The 15,633-nt window shown below is 31.7% G+C and overlaps 1 protein-coding gene across 1 annotated transcript in view; it reads left to right on the top strand.

Annotated features, from left to right (window-relative positions):
• LOC107442117 (alpha-catulin) overlaps window positions 1–15,633 on the top strand; it is a 313,254-nt gene that overhangs the window by 260,195 nt on the left and 37,426 nt on the right. Inside the window, exons 7-8 of the mRNA XM_087149981.1 lie at window positions 9,079–9,282; window positions 11,358–11,444. Of these exons, the coding sequence (XP_087006107.1) occupies window positions 9,079–9,282; window positions 11,358–11,444 (291 nt within the window). The remainder of the gene's footprint in view (window positions 1–9,078; window positions 9,283–11,357; window positions 11,445–15,633) is intronic.

Raw genomic sequence — 15,633 nt, 5'->3', positions numbered from 1 at the left:
CAGCGTGAACTCATATCACCATCGCCAACTCTTTAAACGACGTTGCATAGCCTACATTTGCTTGCTTTCTCAAATTGTGTGAGATGTGGAAAACAAAACGTATTGAATAATCAATTGAGAAGTAATAAGAATTAATAAAAATGATATCTAAAAATCGTAACAAATATACGTCTTTCAATTCGTATTTATAAAAAAAAACTGATGCAAGAATGATAAATATTGTTTCTTGGACATCCATAGTGAAACAAAAGCAAAAATTCCCTATCTCGCATTTGATTTGTAAAAGGCAGGCCAGCATAAGACCCGTGCCAGTTTTAGTGGTTCAATCAAATCTACATGAAATTGCAAGGTCATATAGTTGTTTCTTCTTCAATGACGAATGTTCATTTTTTATCGAAATATGTAGTGATGTCTATGATTGAAGTAAGAGTTTGAAACTATAACATTTTTTTTTATAATTTTACGATATTTATCGTAAAAGATGGCACGAATTAAATTTCTGTTTGACGTGTTTAAATTTTAAGATTCTTTAAATTGTTATAAAATCTTATTTGTATAATTTGATAACGGAATTATATGCAATAGCGGATGATTACTTAAATCATATTCCGCAATGCTCCTTTCTTAACTTGCAACGAAGTATAACTTTAATTTTAAATAATTTTTAATTTTAATTACTCATAACCAAACCATATAAAATATTCATTGTACTAAAATGAGCTGAGATCTTTAAAAAAAATACGGAAAAAAAAGCAAATTTATCGTACTATATATGGTAATGACATTTCTGAAAAAAAAAACAACATAATTCTGGTTATACGGTATATAAATAAAGGTATAAATACGGTGGAAAATATACGGTGGAAAATATACGGTATTTAAACCAATCATTAGGTAGCTTTTCCGTTTAACAATGTTAATGGTAACAATTAATTATAATTCTGGTTTCCAATTAGTCTGGTTTCCAATAATTAAAAGTATAGTTTTTATTATCTTACATTTAGCAAAATAATATAAAACTGAAAAGTAAATTTATCAAATAATTAGTTTTTATGCCATGCATTTAGATATCATAATAAAGTTACAATCTTTTACCTCATATACCAAATTTAGTCACACATTATGTAACAATATTTACCTGTTAATTTTAGTAAAAACAGTACGAAGCGCTTAGATAAAAATTACAGAGTTCTTCCGTGTTCCCATAGAGCCAAAAACATGGTAAATTTTACCATGGTAGTTTTGACCATACTTTTTTACTCAATGAAGCTTCATATTTTCAATCGATTTAGATATTCAACTTAGAAAATTTTATTGAGTAGCTGGATAGAGTTAAGTTCCTTCAAAAAATCAACAATGAAAAGTAATTTTAAAAAAAATAAAATTGAATAAACCAATGAAAATTATTTTTAATGTAGCATTTTATAAATGTAAACAAACATTATCACAAAAGGCAGAGTAATTTTTTCCGTGGCTTTATCGAATGTTTTCCAGTTCCATCGCCTATGGTAACCATGAGGAATATTCAATGAGATAGCTGATAAGTTATTATTTAAGGAGGGGAGTATTCCCTTCTAAGGCTTTTAAAGCCTTTGATCCATTTAGCCATGTATTCGACCATTTATTCATGATTTTACTATTCTAATTATCTCGACTAATACGCATTTGATGGTTTAGATTCTGCAGAGTAGTTAAATACGTGTACATTATTGTCTAGGGTGTGTTTGAATGTATAAAGAGACAGATTAAATGAGATAAGTATAGTCATCAAATGTAATAAGAGTTTAGAAGCGAAACTTTATTCTATTGACGTGTGCTCTTGATTAACAAAATCTTTGAAATAGATAGTCGAAAATTAATTTTTTATTGTTTAAAGGATTCAGATCTAATAAAACAGGCAAGTTTTCAGTCGTTTTTATTCTATTTAAACGCCTATTTTTAACTATAATTATAAAACACAATTTATAAATAAAATCATACAAATATTTATGATAAATATATATAAAAAAAATCTCGAAGTTTTTTCTTTAAAGGGAAGCCCAGGGCATATAGGAATAGTTTTCAATTTTTTTCCCGGAGCATCTACACTCATATGCTTTTAATGCAATGTCATTTGCTTTTATACTCCGTTGCAGCTTAAAAAAAACCATTTCGGTATAAGATTTAAGTAATCATCCACGAATGCACAAAGTTCTATTTTATTTCGTTATCAAATTCTACAAATATACTTTCAAAACTGCATAAAAGTTAAAAAAAAAACTATATACACGTCAGACAGAAATTTTATTAGTGCTATCTCTTACGATATATATCATAGAATTATTAAAATAATGTTATAGTTTCGTATTCTTTCTGGAATGCTAGATTCGGCGACACATTTTGATAAATAAGGAGAATATTGGTTCTAAAAAAAGAAATAACTATATGGCGTTGTAAGAGCATTAGATTTGATTGAACCACTAAAAATTGTGTATCCCGTTTTGACAGGCTCTTAACAAATCAAATGCGACGTAAAGAATTTTTTACTTTTGATTCGCTGTAGAAGAAAATCATCTGCTGGAAACAATATTTATTATTCTTTAATTAGAAAGTATTATTCAAGAAAACAATAATTTTTATTCAATAAGTTATGTTTTGCTCATTTCACATCAGAAAGCAAGTAATAAGAGGCTGCGCAATGTTTAATTAGTTGGCGATGTTGATATACTTTCAAGCTGGGAGCTTGGCATCCATTCAGCGTGCACTTAGGTGCCAACTGGCACTCTTCATAGAAATAATGGTTTTTTCTTAACTGGCAACAGATTGTAATGCTCTTATGCTTCAGAATGCATAAACATTGAATTTTTAAAAATAAGATTAAAACTATTTATTATAAGTACAAAAAGAAGGAAGATGATTATGAATATTTTAAGTATATTAGTGTAGAAAGTGAAAAAAAAAACCAAAAACAGAAAAAAGGAAACTTACATTCAAATTTTGTACTCTGACAAATTAGTTCTATCAGAAGTCAGTAGCGTTAATTTATTACATAATATTGTGGTTGTTATATCAAAGCACCTCTCGATATACAATTCGTAATTTATTACTACATACTCCACGGCTTGCATGCCTATTTGTTGTGTTTTATTTTTGGAGATGGCTGCTTCCTTGTTTTACAAGAAGTTTTATGAAATGTCCTAGCAATTTAAGGCAATTGTTATTGATTACTTTGCCAATCACAACTGACCGCTCAATTTCACATAATTTGTTTCAAAATATATAACTTACACTTTAAAACATTTCGGATAAAATTACGAAGAAATTATTAGCCCCCTGAATGCAAGTAATTTGAGTAATTTAACCTTGAGTCGGAAAGTTTTACAGTAAACGCCATTTTTATCGTAAAATTTTGAGAGCAAAAGTATGATATACCGTAATTTTTAATGAAATATTTATTGTAAGTCTGTGGATTTTATGGAAAAAGGAATTTTGAAGATGCTGCACTCAGGACGCTATTACTGTACTATTTACTGTAATTTAACCTGGAATTTTTTACAATATGACATTTGTGAAAGATTATTCTTTTATTCTGTTCCTTACAACAGTGTTTCCCAAACTTATGACATTTGTGTGCCCTTTCTAAACTTTTCGTGATGCTGTGTACCACTAATAAAATAATGAATGTATTTTTCACTATAAAAAAATTGCAACAGAGTTACAAATCACTACTGGCTGTTGATACCACTAACTATTAACTGTTAACTCTGCAAAAAAATAGCCAATAGAAAAATACGTAATCATGCATTCTCATGGCTAGCTTTATTTTTAAATAAAAATTTTTAAAATTTTCGTTTGTTGCAAGATATTTCGCATAAGAGCGCGTACCCCCGCTCAACTGTTCCCGTACCCCTGGGGGTACGCGTACCACACTTTGGGAAACACTGCCTTATAATGATGTAGCAGAAAAAGTTACCGAAGCGTCATTATGCGTAAAACTTTAATTTCACGCACTTCTTTCGCCAACAGTATACAAGATCTAAAATGAACTGGAATTAATTACAAAAATGCAACGCGTAATATTTTACAATAATGATATCCGCTTATTTTTATCACATTGGGCTGCCCGGAAAGTAATTTCGTTTTTTTTTTCATTTTATTGTATTTTTTAATAGCCAACTCTTCATTGTTGCACATTGAATCAGTCATCGTTGATACAGCAACAGAAAACAATTAGAATTGATTCATAGAAAAAGTGAAATATTCCAAAAAAACATGAGACCTCATATAAGTATGGTAACTGTAGAGATAGCAGCTATTGATCATGTCAAACTTCATCTATGAAAATGTACCCCATCATAGAATCGAGCTAACATATCCTATATACTAGTGCATTGGAATTATATCGGTAGATGCACTATAGTACTCCCCCACCACAATTATATCTAAGACAGAATTCATTGAATTGACACCACTAGTTCATTCATTTCTGTTTTGTAAGAAGCCGGGAGAGCTGTATTGAGATCACCGTACTTTTGAGTGCTGATAGCGAGAGGTGTATTTAGTTCACTGTCGTGGTCGCTCCTGTGTTGTCTTTAGCTGCCGAGTGTATACAGGCCAACGTTGTGTGTGATAGAGATGTGTGTGATGAGTAGCAACAGTGCAAGGAGGCGGATGATATCGCAGTCACAAGTAGCATGTCAAGTGTTCAATAGGGGATCATCCATCGAAATAGGCGTGTTCAAATAGAAGTGGGAGTTCCTGACAAGGTAGGCGTGTTCACATCTCGTCCGAAGTTCGCCAACGTGAGGAAAGTAGTTATCGACAATGTCAACCTTCATCAATGAAAAGGCACCCCAACATAGAATCGAGTTAACATGTCTTATATACTAGTGAATTGGAATTGTATTGGTAGATACATTGCAGTAAAGCACCACAAACATCCTTATCTTAGCTTGGATGGCACATAAAATCACACCCACGATATTCCTTACACCTAGTTTGATTCATTTATCAGTATTGCATGGCCATCGAAAACTTTCACATCCTTAATGGGTCATCCATGCAATTTTTTTTTTTTTTGATACACGGGGACATCATCAAAATCTATAAAAGTAACAAGCAGTTTAATAAAAAAGAAAATATTTACACATTATCTCAAAAGTTTAGAAAATTTCTTTCCCGTTTATCTCAAAATTTTGCTATTTGACAGTTGCTGCCTGATAAAAACAACTTTTATTTATCTAATGTAAAATTGCAAGAAAACTATGCGGATGTTTAAACGAACGGAAACTTTTTCTCCTACTCTTTATAAAAATTCAATGTCAAGAAAAGAATATCACTGCAATGTATAATGTCTGTACCTAAAAATAGAACTCCAGAAGAAGAAAAAAAAAAAAAACTCTTGAGTACACCTATGATATGATCGGCTGTTTTGTCACCGGGATTTTGGCTGTTTTCCAAAAGAAATTATGAGAGGAAGTTATGAAAAGGAATAAAATGCTTTCAGTTTTAAAAAGTAAACAAAAATTCTAAAGCTAACTGTAAGCTTGAAAATATAAAACGCACCGTCAAACATGAAGAGAGAATTTTATTTTTTTTTTCTCGTGTGTTTTGCAATAGTGAAGAAAAATGAACAGGCGATTTCGCATGCATTATCGCTTTCTTGATGTTCTTTCTTTTCCGTGGAATTTTTATGTCTTCTAATGAAGTTGCTGTTTGAAACTATACAAGAACTGTTGCCATTATTAAAAGAAATACTGCAAGGTGAAATAATGATCAGGATGTTTTATTTTATTTGTTTTTGTTTATTTATCTTTTCTTGATTGTTTCTGAAATAAAAATGCAAGTTAAAAGTCTAATGTCATTGTTTGTTTTCTCCGAGTCTTTTGAATTCAGGCTTACGTAAAAAAAGATATGTAAATAAATAAATAAAAAATTCTTTTACTTTGAAATTTTAATTGTGTTCGAGAAAACTGGAATATTTTCATTTAAAATGTAAAAGAACTTGAATGTTTCTTCGTTGACTCTTAGTGAAAGAATTCTTTTTTTTTTCTAGACATATATTTTTTTTAAATATAAGTTAAAGATCTTTCGTTTAAATTCAGAAAATATAACTTTTCTTAAGTTATAGTTCAAAAAAAGCCCTAAATTTTCACGCATCAAAGTTTACTTTTTTAGTGTACTAAATATAAGCTAGTTCTAGTTTAATAAAGTTGCTTTGTTATTGCAATTCTGCACTAAGAAAAATATCTGTTCAAAAAGACCAGAATATGGTAAAGTTCACCGTGTTTCTGCTTTTATGAGAATAAAAAAAAGTTTGATTATTTTCACCAAAGTGGTTTTGTAATGATTTTTGGTGAGGTTGGCAATGAAATATGTTTTAATAATATTTGATAAAAATAGGTAAATATGACAAAATTTGGTAATTTAATCATGATAAATTTGAGCACGGCATAAAAATCATTTAGTCGAAAAAATTTCTTTTCAGTTATATATTTTGTTCTAAATGTGCGGTAATAGGAACTATAATTTTGAATTCAATCTTGCAATCTTTACATTGGAATCTCGATGGATGAACGATTATGTGGATGGAATCTTGCAGAAAAAGATTGGATCACTTTCTAGTTAGCTAGAGCGCTGAAAATTATACTGAAGCTCCATTTTTTGAGTCAATGCATTATTCAACTATTTTCTGGCCACTGCAGAAAGAATTCATATCAATATTGTCATCAAAAAATTTTATAAGCAATGAAAATTTTCTGAGCAGGTCAAGACTAGCTGGAGAACTCAAATTTTGACAGAGAGACTCAATTTTTTCCTCAGGGAACAGAGCGTAACTATTTAAAACTAAAAGTTGCCGATAACTCAACATTATATGGATTGCTAACTCGCAATCAACTCATTTAACTCGCGATCATGCATTCATACAGAAACAGAGCGTAACTTTTGAAAACTAAAAGTGGCTGTTAACCTAGCATTTGAAGAATTGCTATCTCACACTGATATGCATTCATTCAGGAACAGAGAGTAACGTTTGAAAACTGAAAGTGGCTATTAGCCTATCATTTGAAAGACCTTACACTGATATGCATTCATACAGAAGCAGAGCATAACTTTTGAAAACTAGAAGTGGCCGTAACCTAGCATTTGAAGAATTGCTAACTCACACTGATATGCATTCATTCAGGAACAGAGAGCAACGTTTGAAAACTGAAAGTGGCTATTCGCCTATCATTTGAAAGACTGCTGATTTACGCTGATATACATTCATGCAGAAACAGAACGTAACTTTTGAAAACTAAAAGTGGCCGTAACCTAACATTTAAAGAATTGCTAATTGATATGCATTCATTCAGGAACAGAGCGTAACTTTTGAAAACTGAAAGTGGCAGTTAAGCTAACATTTGAAGTATTGCTAACACGCGCTGATATACATTGTTTCAAAAACATCACGGAACTCTCAAAAACTAAAAGCGGCCTTCAAATAATAGGACTAAATTTCGAAATCTTATCGTTCGCTAAATTCAAATAAATTGCAGGACATTGTTTGAATGCTTCGTACCTTACGTCTAAGGAGATGTTAAACTAAATTTTTGCCCAGAGCAATTGAAAGTTCTTGTAGCAATTAATCTAGCCTCCAAAAATAAAGCATACTTTTATATATTGGAATAAACTATGCTTAACTTTTGAACATAGCGTTGTTTCCGGGAAAAATTATAAAGACATCCGCTACGAACAGGGCCGTCTTAATTGCAGGTCTTCCGTGGTACAGAAATGTTTTGGTCCCCTATAATACATTATACTGATTAAGATCGAGCAACCAAAAATTCACATACATGAAATTAATCTGTTTTAAGATATATAGATATAATTTCAAAAAAATTCCAGATGGTAACCATTGGTAATCCTCAATACTTTTTTTCCCATTGCCCACCTGTGCTAACATTTTTTCGTCAACTCAGGCATTTACAGGGCTGATTGGTTGGCCTCTCTTTCAGGGGCACCATATTAGGTGGGCCAAAGTGTAATCCTCAATACTTAAAATTCAAATAATTTTCTAAAACGTAAAAACTATTTTAAATGATTAAATACATAAAAGATTTAACTAGGAATAATGAAAAAGTTAATAAACTATTCTAAACTTACTTTGAGAACTTTTATTGTTTTTTTAGCATTTGTAAAGCATCTTAAGAGACATGAGCTAACATAAAACGTTTTCTTATTAATTTGTTCTACTGAGATATTTTTTTAGGAACGCAATAGGGTGTAAACATTTAAAAATTACACATTTACGTTTATTTAAAGTAAGAAATATTCACTTTAACAATTAAACTCAAAATTAAAAACAAATGTGCAAAAATTTATTTTCTCAAGTTAAAAGTATTTACATAAAAAATAAGGAATGTCATCAATTAATTTAAAAAAAAACTGTTTAGTTTCTATATATGGCTTAAACCGCATTAGTTTAAGTCAGTCAACTCAGCATTAAGCTAATGTACTTAAAATCATGAGACATAAATTATCTATCGCTTTAATTCTGATCTTATTTTTTAGTATTGTAGTTACATAATATATTCAATGCATTATAAAAATGATTACACATTAATCAGAATAGATTTATTCAACTGAATAGAATTCATTCATTATATTTATTCAATTGAATAGAATTCATTCATTATATTTATTCAATATAATATATTTCTTTTAAAATTCATAAAGCAATGCATTTCTTCTTCCTTTTTAAAATGCAGTCTTAAGTTTAAAGATAAATTCTAAATAAATCTTAAATTTAAAAAATAAATAATTCTTTTGAAAATAAATTTCAAGTCGGATTTTTCAGGGCTCCGCACGGCTCGGCGGGCACTGCCCTTGATATGCCCTCGGTAAAGACGATTCTGGTTACGAAAAAATTCCGGATTTTTAATTTAAATGTATATCGTATCGGGAGTTAATGTTTGCTTCGAATGAATTTAATGATTACATTAAATTGAAATTAACATTCTTTCAAATTTTTTTCCTGCTAATTTCGGAATATTTTGCATCAGTTATGGTGCAAAGTGTATGAAAAATAAGATGCAATCCCTTTTTTGTTTCCTCCAGGATCACGTAGAGATGACAATGATGACTATGGCAGGTCCCGGTTACAGGGGTCTGTTAACCAGTGCCTTGGATTCTGTGGTGGAGAGGTGTCAAGACTTCACCGATTCCGCTTACACATCCCATGAGCATAGGGAGCGTATCATCTTGCTCTGCGACAGACTCAAAATGGAGCTGCACCAGCTGCTCAGAGTGGGAGTACAGCTCGTAAGTACAGCAGCTCAGGAATACATATGTATAGTTTGTCGAAAATAAGAACTCCCACAGACATTCATCTGGACTTGTGGCCGTGACTATGGTAACGAGGTATGACTATTTCAAGTAGGGGTTCGGGGTCACTGATTGGAATCGTTTCGGGTTGGATTGGCAAGAGAAAAGGAATCTTTCTTCGGTCTATTGTGTTAGTCCTACAGTGAAGCTATCCTCCCAAAAAGGCGCCATACTTGTTTCCATAGAACCAGACTGCTTCAGACTTTGTGACGAGAGGAGTTCTTAGTTTAGGCAAACTATACTGGGTGTTCTCCAATGATCACCCGTAAAAATTCCTAGTCAAAACATAACACTTGGGCATCGCATTTCTTACTTAGAGGAGGGAAACAAGAACACAATTGTAATTCGACAAATTATCAACAATCAGGTTACAGAGAGGGTGTGGATAGAGGAGGATTATTAGAAATCTTTTCAAGTTCCAACCGATAATCATACAGGTTTTATATACGCGCCTTTCATACTTATGATTCGGGACACATTTTTTCAATTTGTTTTTGACCACCTACGTGCATCGATATTTTCGTCTTTAATGAGAAGGAATTTAAAAAAAAAATACTTGAGCAGTTATTATAAAACAGTCAGTTTTAAGATTTTTATGTTCAAAAATTGCATACAATTGTATGTATTACTTGTATACAAAAAGAACTCTTTCGATTTAAAAATATGTTTTCGTCGACTGCTAGTAATTTTTTTCCATGGAACTGATTTCATGTTATGTGGTTTTAATAAGGGAAAAAAAATTCCTCTCTGCATCCTAAGTACATTAACTCTAACTGGATAAAGAGTATTTACATAACATGTTGATTCGACAAACATTCCTTTATCTTTTTTTCATTTAACAGAAGTTAAAAATCCCTAAAATGTAAATATTTTTTTTAAATAAATTGAAAAACTTTAATTTTTTTAATTAATTGAAATATTTCTCTCAAAAATATTAATGTGCAACAACATATGTCTAATAAGTAATTACATGATATTTGATTCATATGAAATTCTCGTTTTTCATTATGCTATTACAGTCAGAGTTATAAGTGTAATAGTCATTTGTCGTAGTTTGCTTATTTTATACACAGAATGATTTTGTACACGTGCACTTATTAACTACAATTGCTTTTGGTTTGGCTTTTTTGCTTGGGAAGCTTACGAGTCATAAGGAGGGAAGATAATTTTACTAAACAATTATTAAAATATAAAATAAAATAAAAAGGCTTTTTTCATTCACAGATTAATGAATTTGCAATAGAAAATTAAAAAGAAAATGAGATGCAGCAAGAAAATAAGTCTTTTCAAGATCAATACATTTAAAATAGTGTAAATTTGTAGCATATTTTGAGCCGGCACGTTATAGTTAAATATTGTAAATTGTTTTTTTGTTTTATTTTAAAAACGTGCAAATATAATTTCGATCCTAAATCATTTACTTGTCAGTATGAATTATGACTGGTGTTTCAACTGAGCTATGATTGTTACAATCAGAAACCGTTTAGCAACTGTAGTTTTAAATTACATTTTTCTAATTAATCTAAAAACACTGCTTGAAGTAAAATTGGCATAAATCTTAAAAAATGAGCTACGATTTGAAAAATTAATTTCAAAAAAAGCAATAAAGTCAAGTAATACAAGTTAAACCGCTTTCTGCTTTGGAAACTAGATTATTTATTCTCATCAAGAGTCCAGAGGCTTTACTAAGTTCGACAATAGATGGCGATCCTGGCTGAAAAAATTATAAAACAATAAGTTCTCTGCAACAAAGTGCATTTTAATACAAATATTACCAAGGCGGTTCTATTAAACTGGTTTTCAGATGGTGACATCATGATTGACGAGACGATTCCTTGGCGAGATTTGCAACTAACATTGAATATTGAGTTAAAATGATCTTATTTCCAAATCAGAATGCACCAAATTAATCATCCCCATCTCCTTCCATTTCATTGAAATTATATTTTCAAATCACCGGTTAATTTTCTTCAATTTTCACCATATTCATTATTTGAAATTATTATTATTAGGAGCAGATAGGCCAAATTTCTCCTAATGAAGAAATGGAAGCAGCCGTACATGAGACACTTAGAGCAGCAAGAGACTTGAAACTGCAAGTAAGTTCACATAAATCTAATTGGATGTGTAATTGAATGAGTAAGGTATGTAGCAGTTTTACTTTATAACAGGCGTTGAACAGCCCATCCAATTCTTAGTTTACGACGACCAAGGTTTAACTCCGTAACCCTTGTAATTTTGTACCCAATTCAGATGGCAAAGGAACTACTGGATCAAATATTGGGAGAAATTTGCCAAGGAGGGCTTTTAAGGATGTTTAATGGAACTAACCCACATTTCGTTACATGCAGGAGTAAACCGTGATTAGCCTAACGGCTAGGGGACTTTAAATCATGATCCGTCCACCACTGAGAATATTTTACGCCAGTACTGTGGTCCAGTTTTGATACAGTTTTTAAGCCATTCATTTAGTAATTTTTTCGTTGATACGGCAACGGTTTATCGGATATTCTGGTTTTCAAAATTACAGCTCTTAGTTTAATAAATTTGGTGAAAAATATGAAACTTAAAAGGAAATTTAAAGATTGAATGGATTTTAGGTAATGCTCTAAGCATCAGGAAAACGTTACCAAATTTTACCACATTTTTAAAATTTTATCATAGATTATAAAACCATAATTTATTGTTAATTTTACCAAAATATTTATCAAACCAGTTTGGTACCGAGCTTTTTGGAGTTAACACAGTGCCAGAAACATGGCAAGATTCCGTTAATTTTGGCCATTTTTCTCTGTGCAGACAAAATTCTTTCAATTTGCAAACTAAGATTCTTTCACTTCCGATGAACAAATCAGTTTTTAACTCCAGAAAAAAAAATTACGTTAGCAAGGAGCTTTCAGACAATTATGTCCACATCAGTGACAGAAGTTGTATAATTAATTTTTTCACCAGTTTCCTTATGAAAATTACTTTAACAGTCAGTAAAACTATTCTATGAAATAGAATTGCACTAGAATTATGCATACATAGATTTAATGTTGATATAGATAAAGACTGCAATAGAACATTAAAATGCACGCGATTTCTTAAATATATTTCCTGTTTTAAAATATCTAATAATTTCTTTCAATATTCAATCTCTTACCTTTGTTGCTTATATTTGTCAAAAATTCTTTGCTTTTCGTATTGGAATCAAAATTCATTCCTGTTGCTCAAATTATGTTGGGACGAATGTCAACGCCATCACATTTTTGTGCCTTTGGTTGATAAATATGATTTTTTGTCCCTTCTTTTTGAGAGATATAGCCAAAACTCCGAAATTCTTCAAATGTTTGCTATATTTTTACAATATCGGCATCGTATTCTTATATATTAAACTAATAAATAATGCATTTTTCTATTCTTTCTTGAATTCTTTTGTGCTCTATTTTTAACAAACGATTTTTGATTCCTTTTTTTCGACTTTTTCAAACGATAGTTTATAGAAAATATTTCATATTTGAAAATAAAAATGTTTCTTTGTTTTATGCTGGTTTGGTATTTTTAAGATGTTTATTGTTTTATCATGTAAATAATTTTATATCTAAATATTTTATCAGTAAAATATACATTATAATTCGAAGTTTTAGTTTAATGGGGAACATCTCTCTATCTCTCTATCTATCTCTCTTTCTCTCGAATAGTAATACCCTAAACTTTTCGAATTCAATAAAGGTTGCAATGTTTAATCCTGATAGCATTCAAGGACGACATAAAGAAATTCTGCGGACCAAAGATTGAGTTTATCTATGGAAGATCAAATTCTCAACTAAGTAACTAAACTTAGTTTAAATTGTAATCAAAAAATTTATATATTATTCCTAAAATGGAGATAAATTTAAAAAAAAATAAAGCCTGGATGTCTAATAATTTGACTTTTCCCCTAATAATTGGAATCATAATAATTGGATCATCCAGTTATACTGATGTGCAATTGAAAAATCATCGTAAACAGCAGAAACTTCAAACTTGAAATTTTCATATAATTGGCATCTTTTTGCGGTAAAATTTTTAAAAATTTTTATCACATTGCCGACCGGACTGTGTAGGGGTCAGGGAACTGGCCCTGCATCAGAAAGGTTCTGGGTTCGAATCCCGGGCAAGGCATGGATGTTCTTCAATTCTCATACTATCTGTCTTTACTGTGAGAGCAACGTTGGTTCACCTAATATGGTGCCCCTGAAAAAGTGGCCCACAAATTAGCTCAGTTGCCTGTATGACAAAATGTCATTCATTCCCCAGGCGGGCATTGGGAAAAATCTGAATCTTTGGGAAATTTCTGAAATTCTATTTTAGTGTTTGTAGCATTAGAAATAGAAGGAAAGTAGTTGTCAAGCTGCTTTTCTTGGAATTAATCGTGAAGCACTTATACTTTTTTTTTTCAATTGCACGACAGTATACACCTTGCTCGTTAGTATCATGAACCCAGTGATCAGAACTGAATGAATCTAATTTATGTTTACTAGAAAATGAATAATTAGAATTTAATAAACGTCATGAATCCAATAATTTATTAAAAAATTAACAACGCAGTTTATCTAAGCAATAAGCAGGCTAATCAATAATCAATCTAATGAATAACTAAGGAATCTAATTATGATAAATACCTAATAAACTCCATGAATGATTAGATTTTATTGAACATAATTACTGATTAGAACCTTATGACCCTATTGAATGATTAGATTAAAAAAATATTTTTCGTTTCTGCTTTCTGTAGGAGAAGATTTTTTTAACAGATCTTGAATACATCAATGCGAATTGGAGATTGAATGCACTAAGGCGACTGGATGCATCAAGGCCTATTACTGATTTCAAATCTGAAATCAGTTTCACTCTTCAATCCACAGTTCTTCTAATTACATTTTTTGTAGCTGTGGTGCCTTAGGGTACAGAGCATTTGCTTTCCAATGAGGTGAATTGGGTTCGAATCCCAGCGATGGCTGATCGTTTAGAATTCAGCACCCGGCTCGCACCGACCACAGTGCTGACGCAAAATATCCTCAGTGGTAGACAGATCATGAGTTAGAATCCCCTTTCTGTCAAGGTAACCATGAAATCTTTTCACTGTTGGAACACAAATTCGGGTTATTCCATCAAAAAGTTCTCGACGAAGGCAAATTTCTCCCAATACTTTATCCTGGAGTTTCCTTGTATTCTGGATTGGATTCAAAATCACAAGGCTTCGGAATTGAGCATTAACTGTCGTGAACCCAAAAATTTGTGTCGGCTGTTAGACGAATATCATTTTTAGTCTATCTTTTGTCGAAATGAGTTACTGTTACGAAAATGCCAGCTGTTTCTTCGTGTGCTTCTGAATAGGTCATAGTTTGGAAGCTCCTCTAAACTCTAAATATGGGTTATTATGCCATTTTAATCCTGATGATGTTCCTCTAAAAGTTTATCTCTACATTTACGTGACCTCCTGTTATCTATAATATTTTTAAGCTTTTATTTCGGCAAAAAATAGACTAAAAATGTCATTCAAGAAACATCTGTATCTTTAGGACTAAAACTAATATCAGATCTAAAATCCCCACTCCCGAATTATGTAAAATGAAGTATTTATATAAATGCAACAAATTTTGTTTTCTCTAGTATTAGCATTTATTGTCCCCTGGATCAATTAAAAATATTGTAAAGACCAAGTATTGTAAAATTCATAAAAATAAACCGGATGAACAGAGCGGCTGATATTTTTATATTAGGCTGATATTTTAGTCTGATATTTTATATAGGCTGATATTTTAGGGGAGAGGGGGGATCCTGCCTTCACTATTGCACGCCACACCGGCCCTCAATAAGGCATTATGGTCTGGGGTGCCATTTCCCTTGACAGCTGGACCCCTTTGGTCGTCATTAGAGGTACACTTACGGCACAGCGGTACGTCGACGACATCCTAAGACCTGTTTTGCTACCGTTCCTTTTGCAACACCCAGGGCTGGTTTTTCAGCAGGGCAATGCCAGACCACATACGACACGTGTTGCTATAAACTGCCTGCAAGCTTGTCAAACTCTTCCTTGGCCTGCCAGTTCACCAGATCTCTCTCCCATCGAGTATGTCTGGGATATGATGGGAAGGCGATTGCATCTGGCACGGAACGTTGATGATCTCGTTCCACAATTGGATCGAATTTGGCAGGAAATACCGCAAGAGACCATCCGGGAGCTTTATCGGTCTACGTCACGACGTGTGACAACTTGTATCCAGGCTTGAAGTGGGTCAACACCTTATTGAACTTGTTACT

This window comes from Parasteatoda tepidariorum, chromosome 8 (genome assembly GCF_982258835.1).
Source record: "Parasteatoda tepidariorum strain Cologne lab strain chromosome 8, Ptep-v5.0, whole genome shotgun sequence".
NCBI classification, from domain to species: Eukaryota; Metazoa; Arthropoda; class Arachnida; order Araneae; family Theridiidae; genus Parasteatoda; species Parasteatoda tepidariorum.
This window is presented reverse-complemented; position numbering and strand designations above follow the sequence as displayed.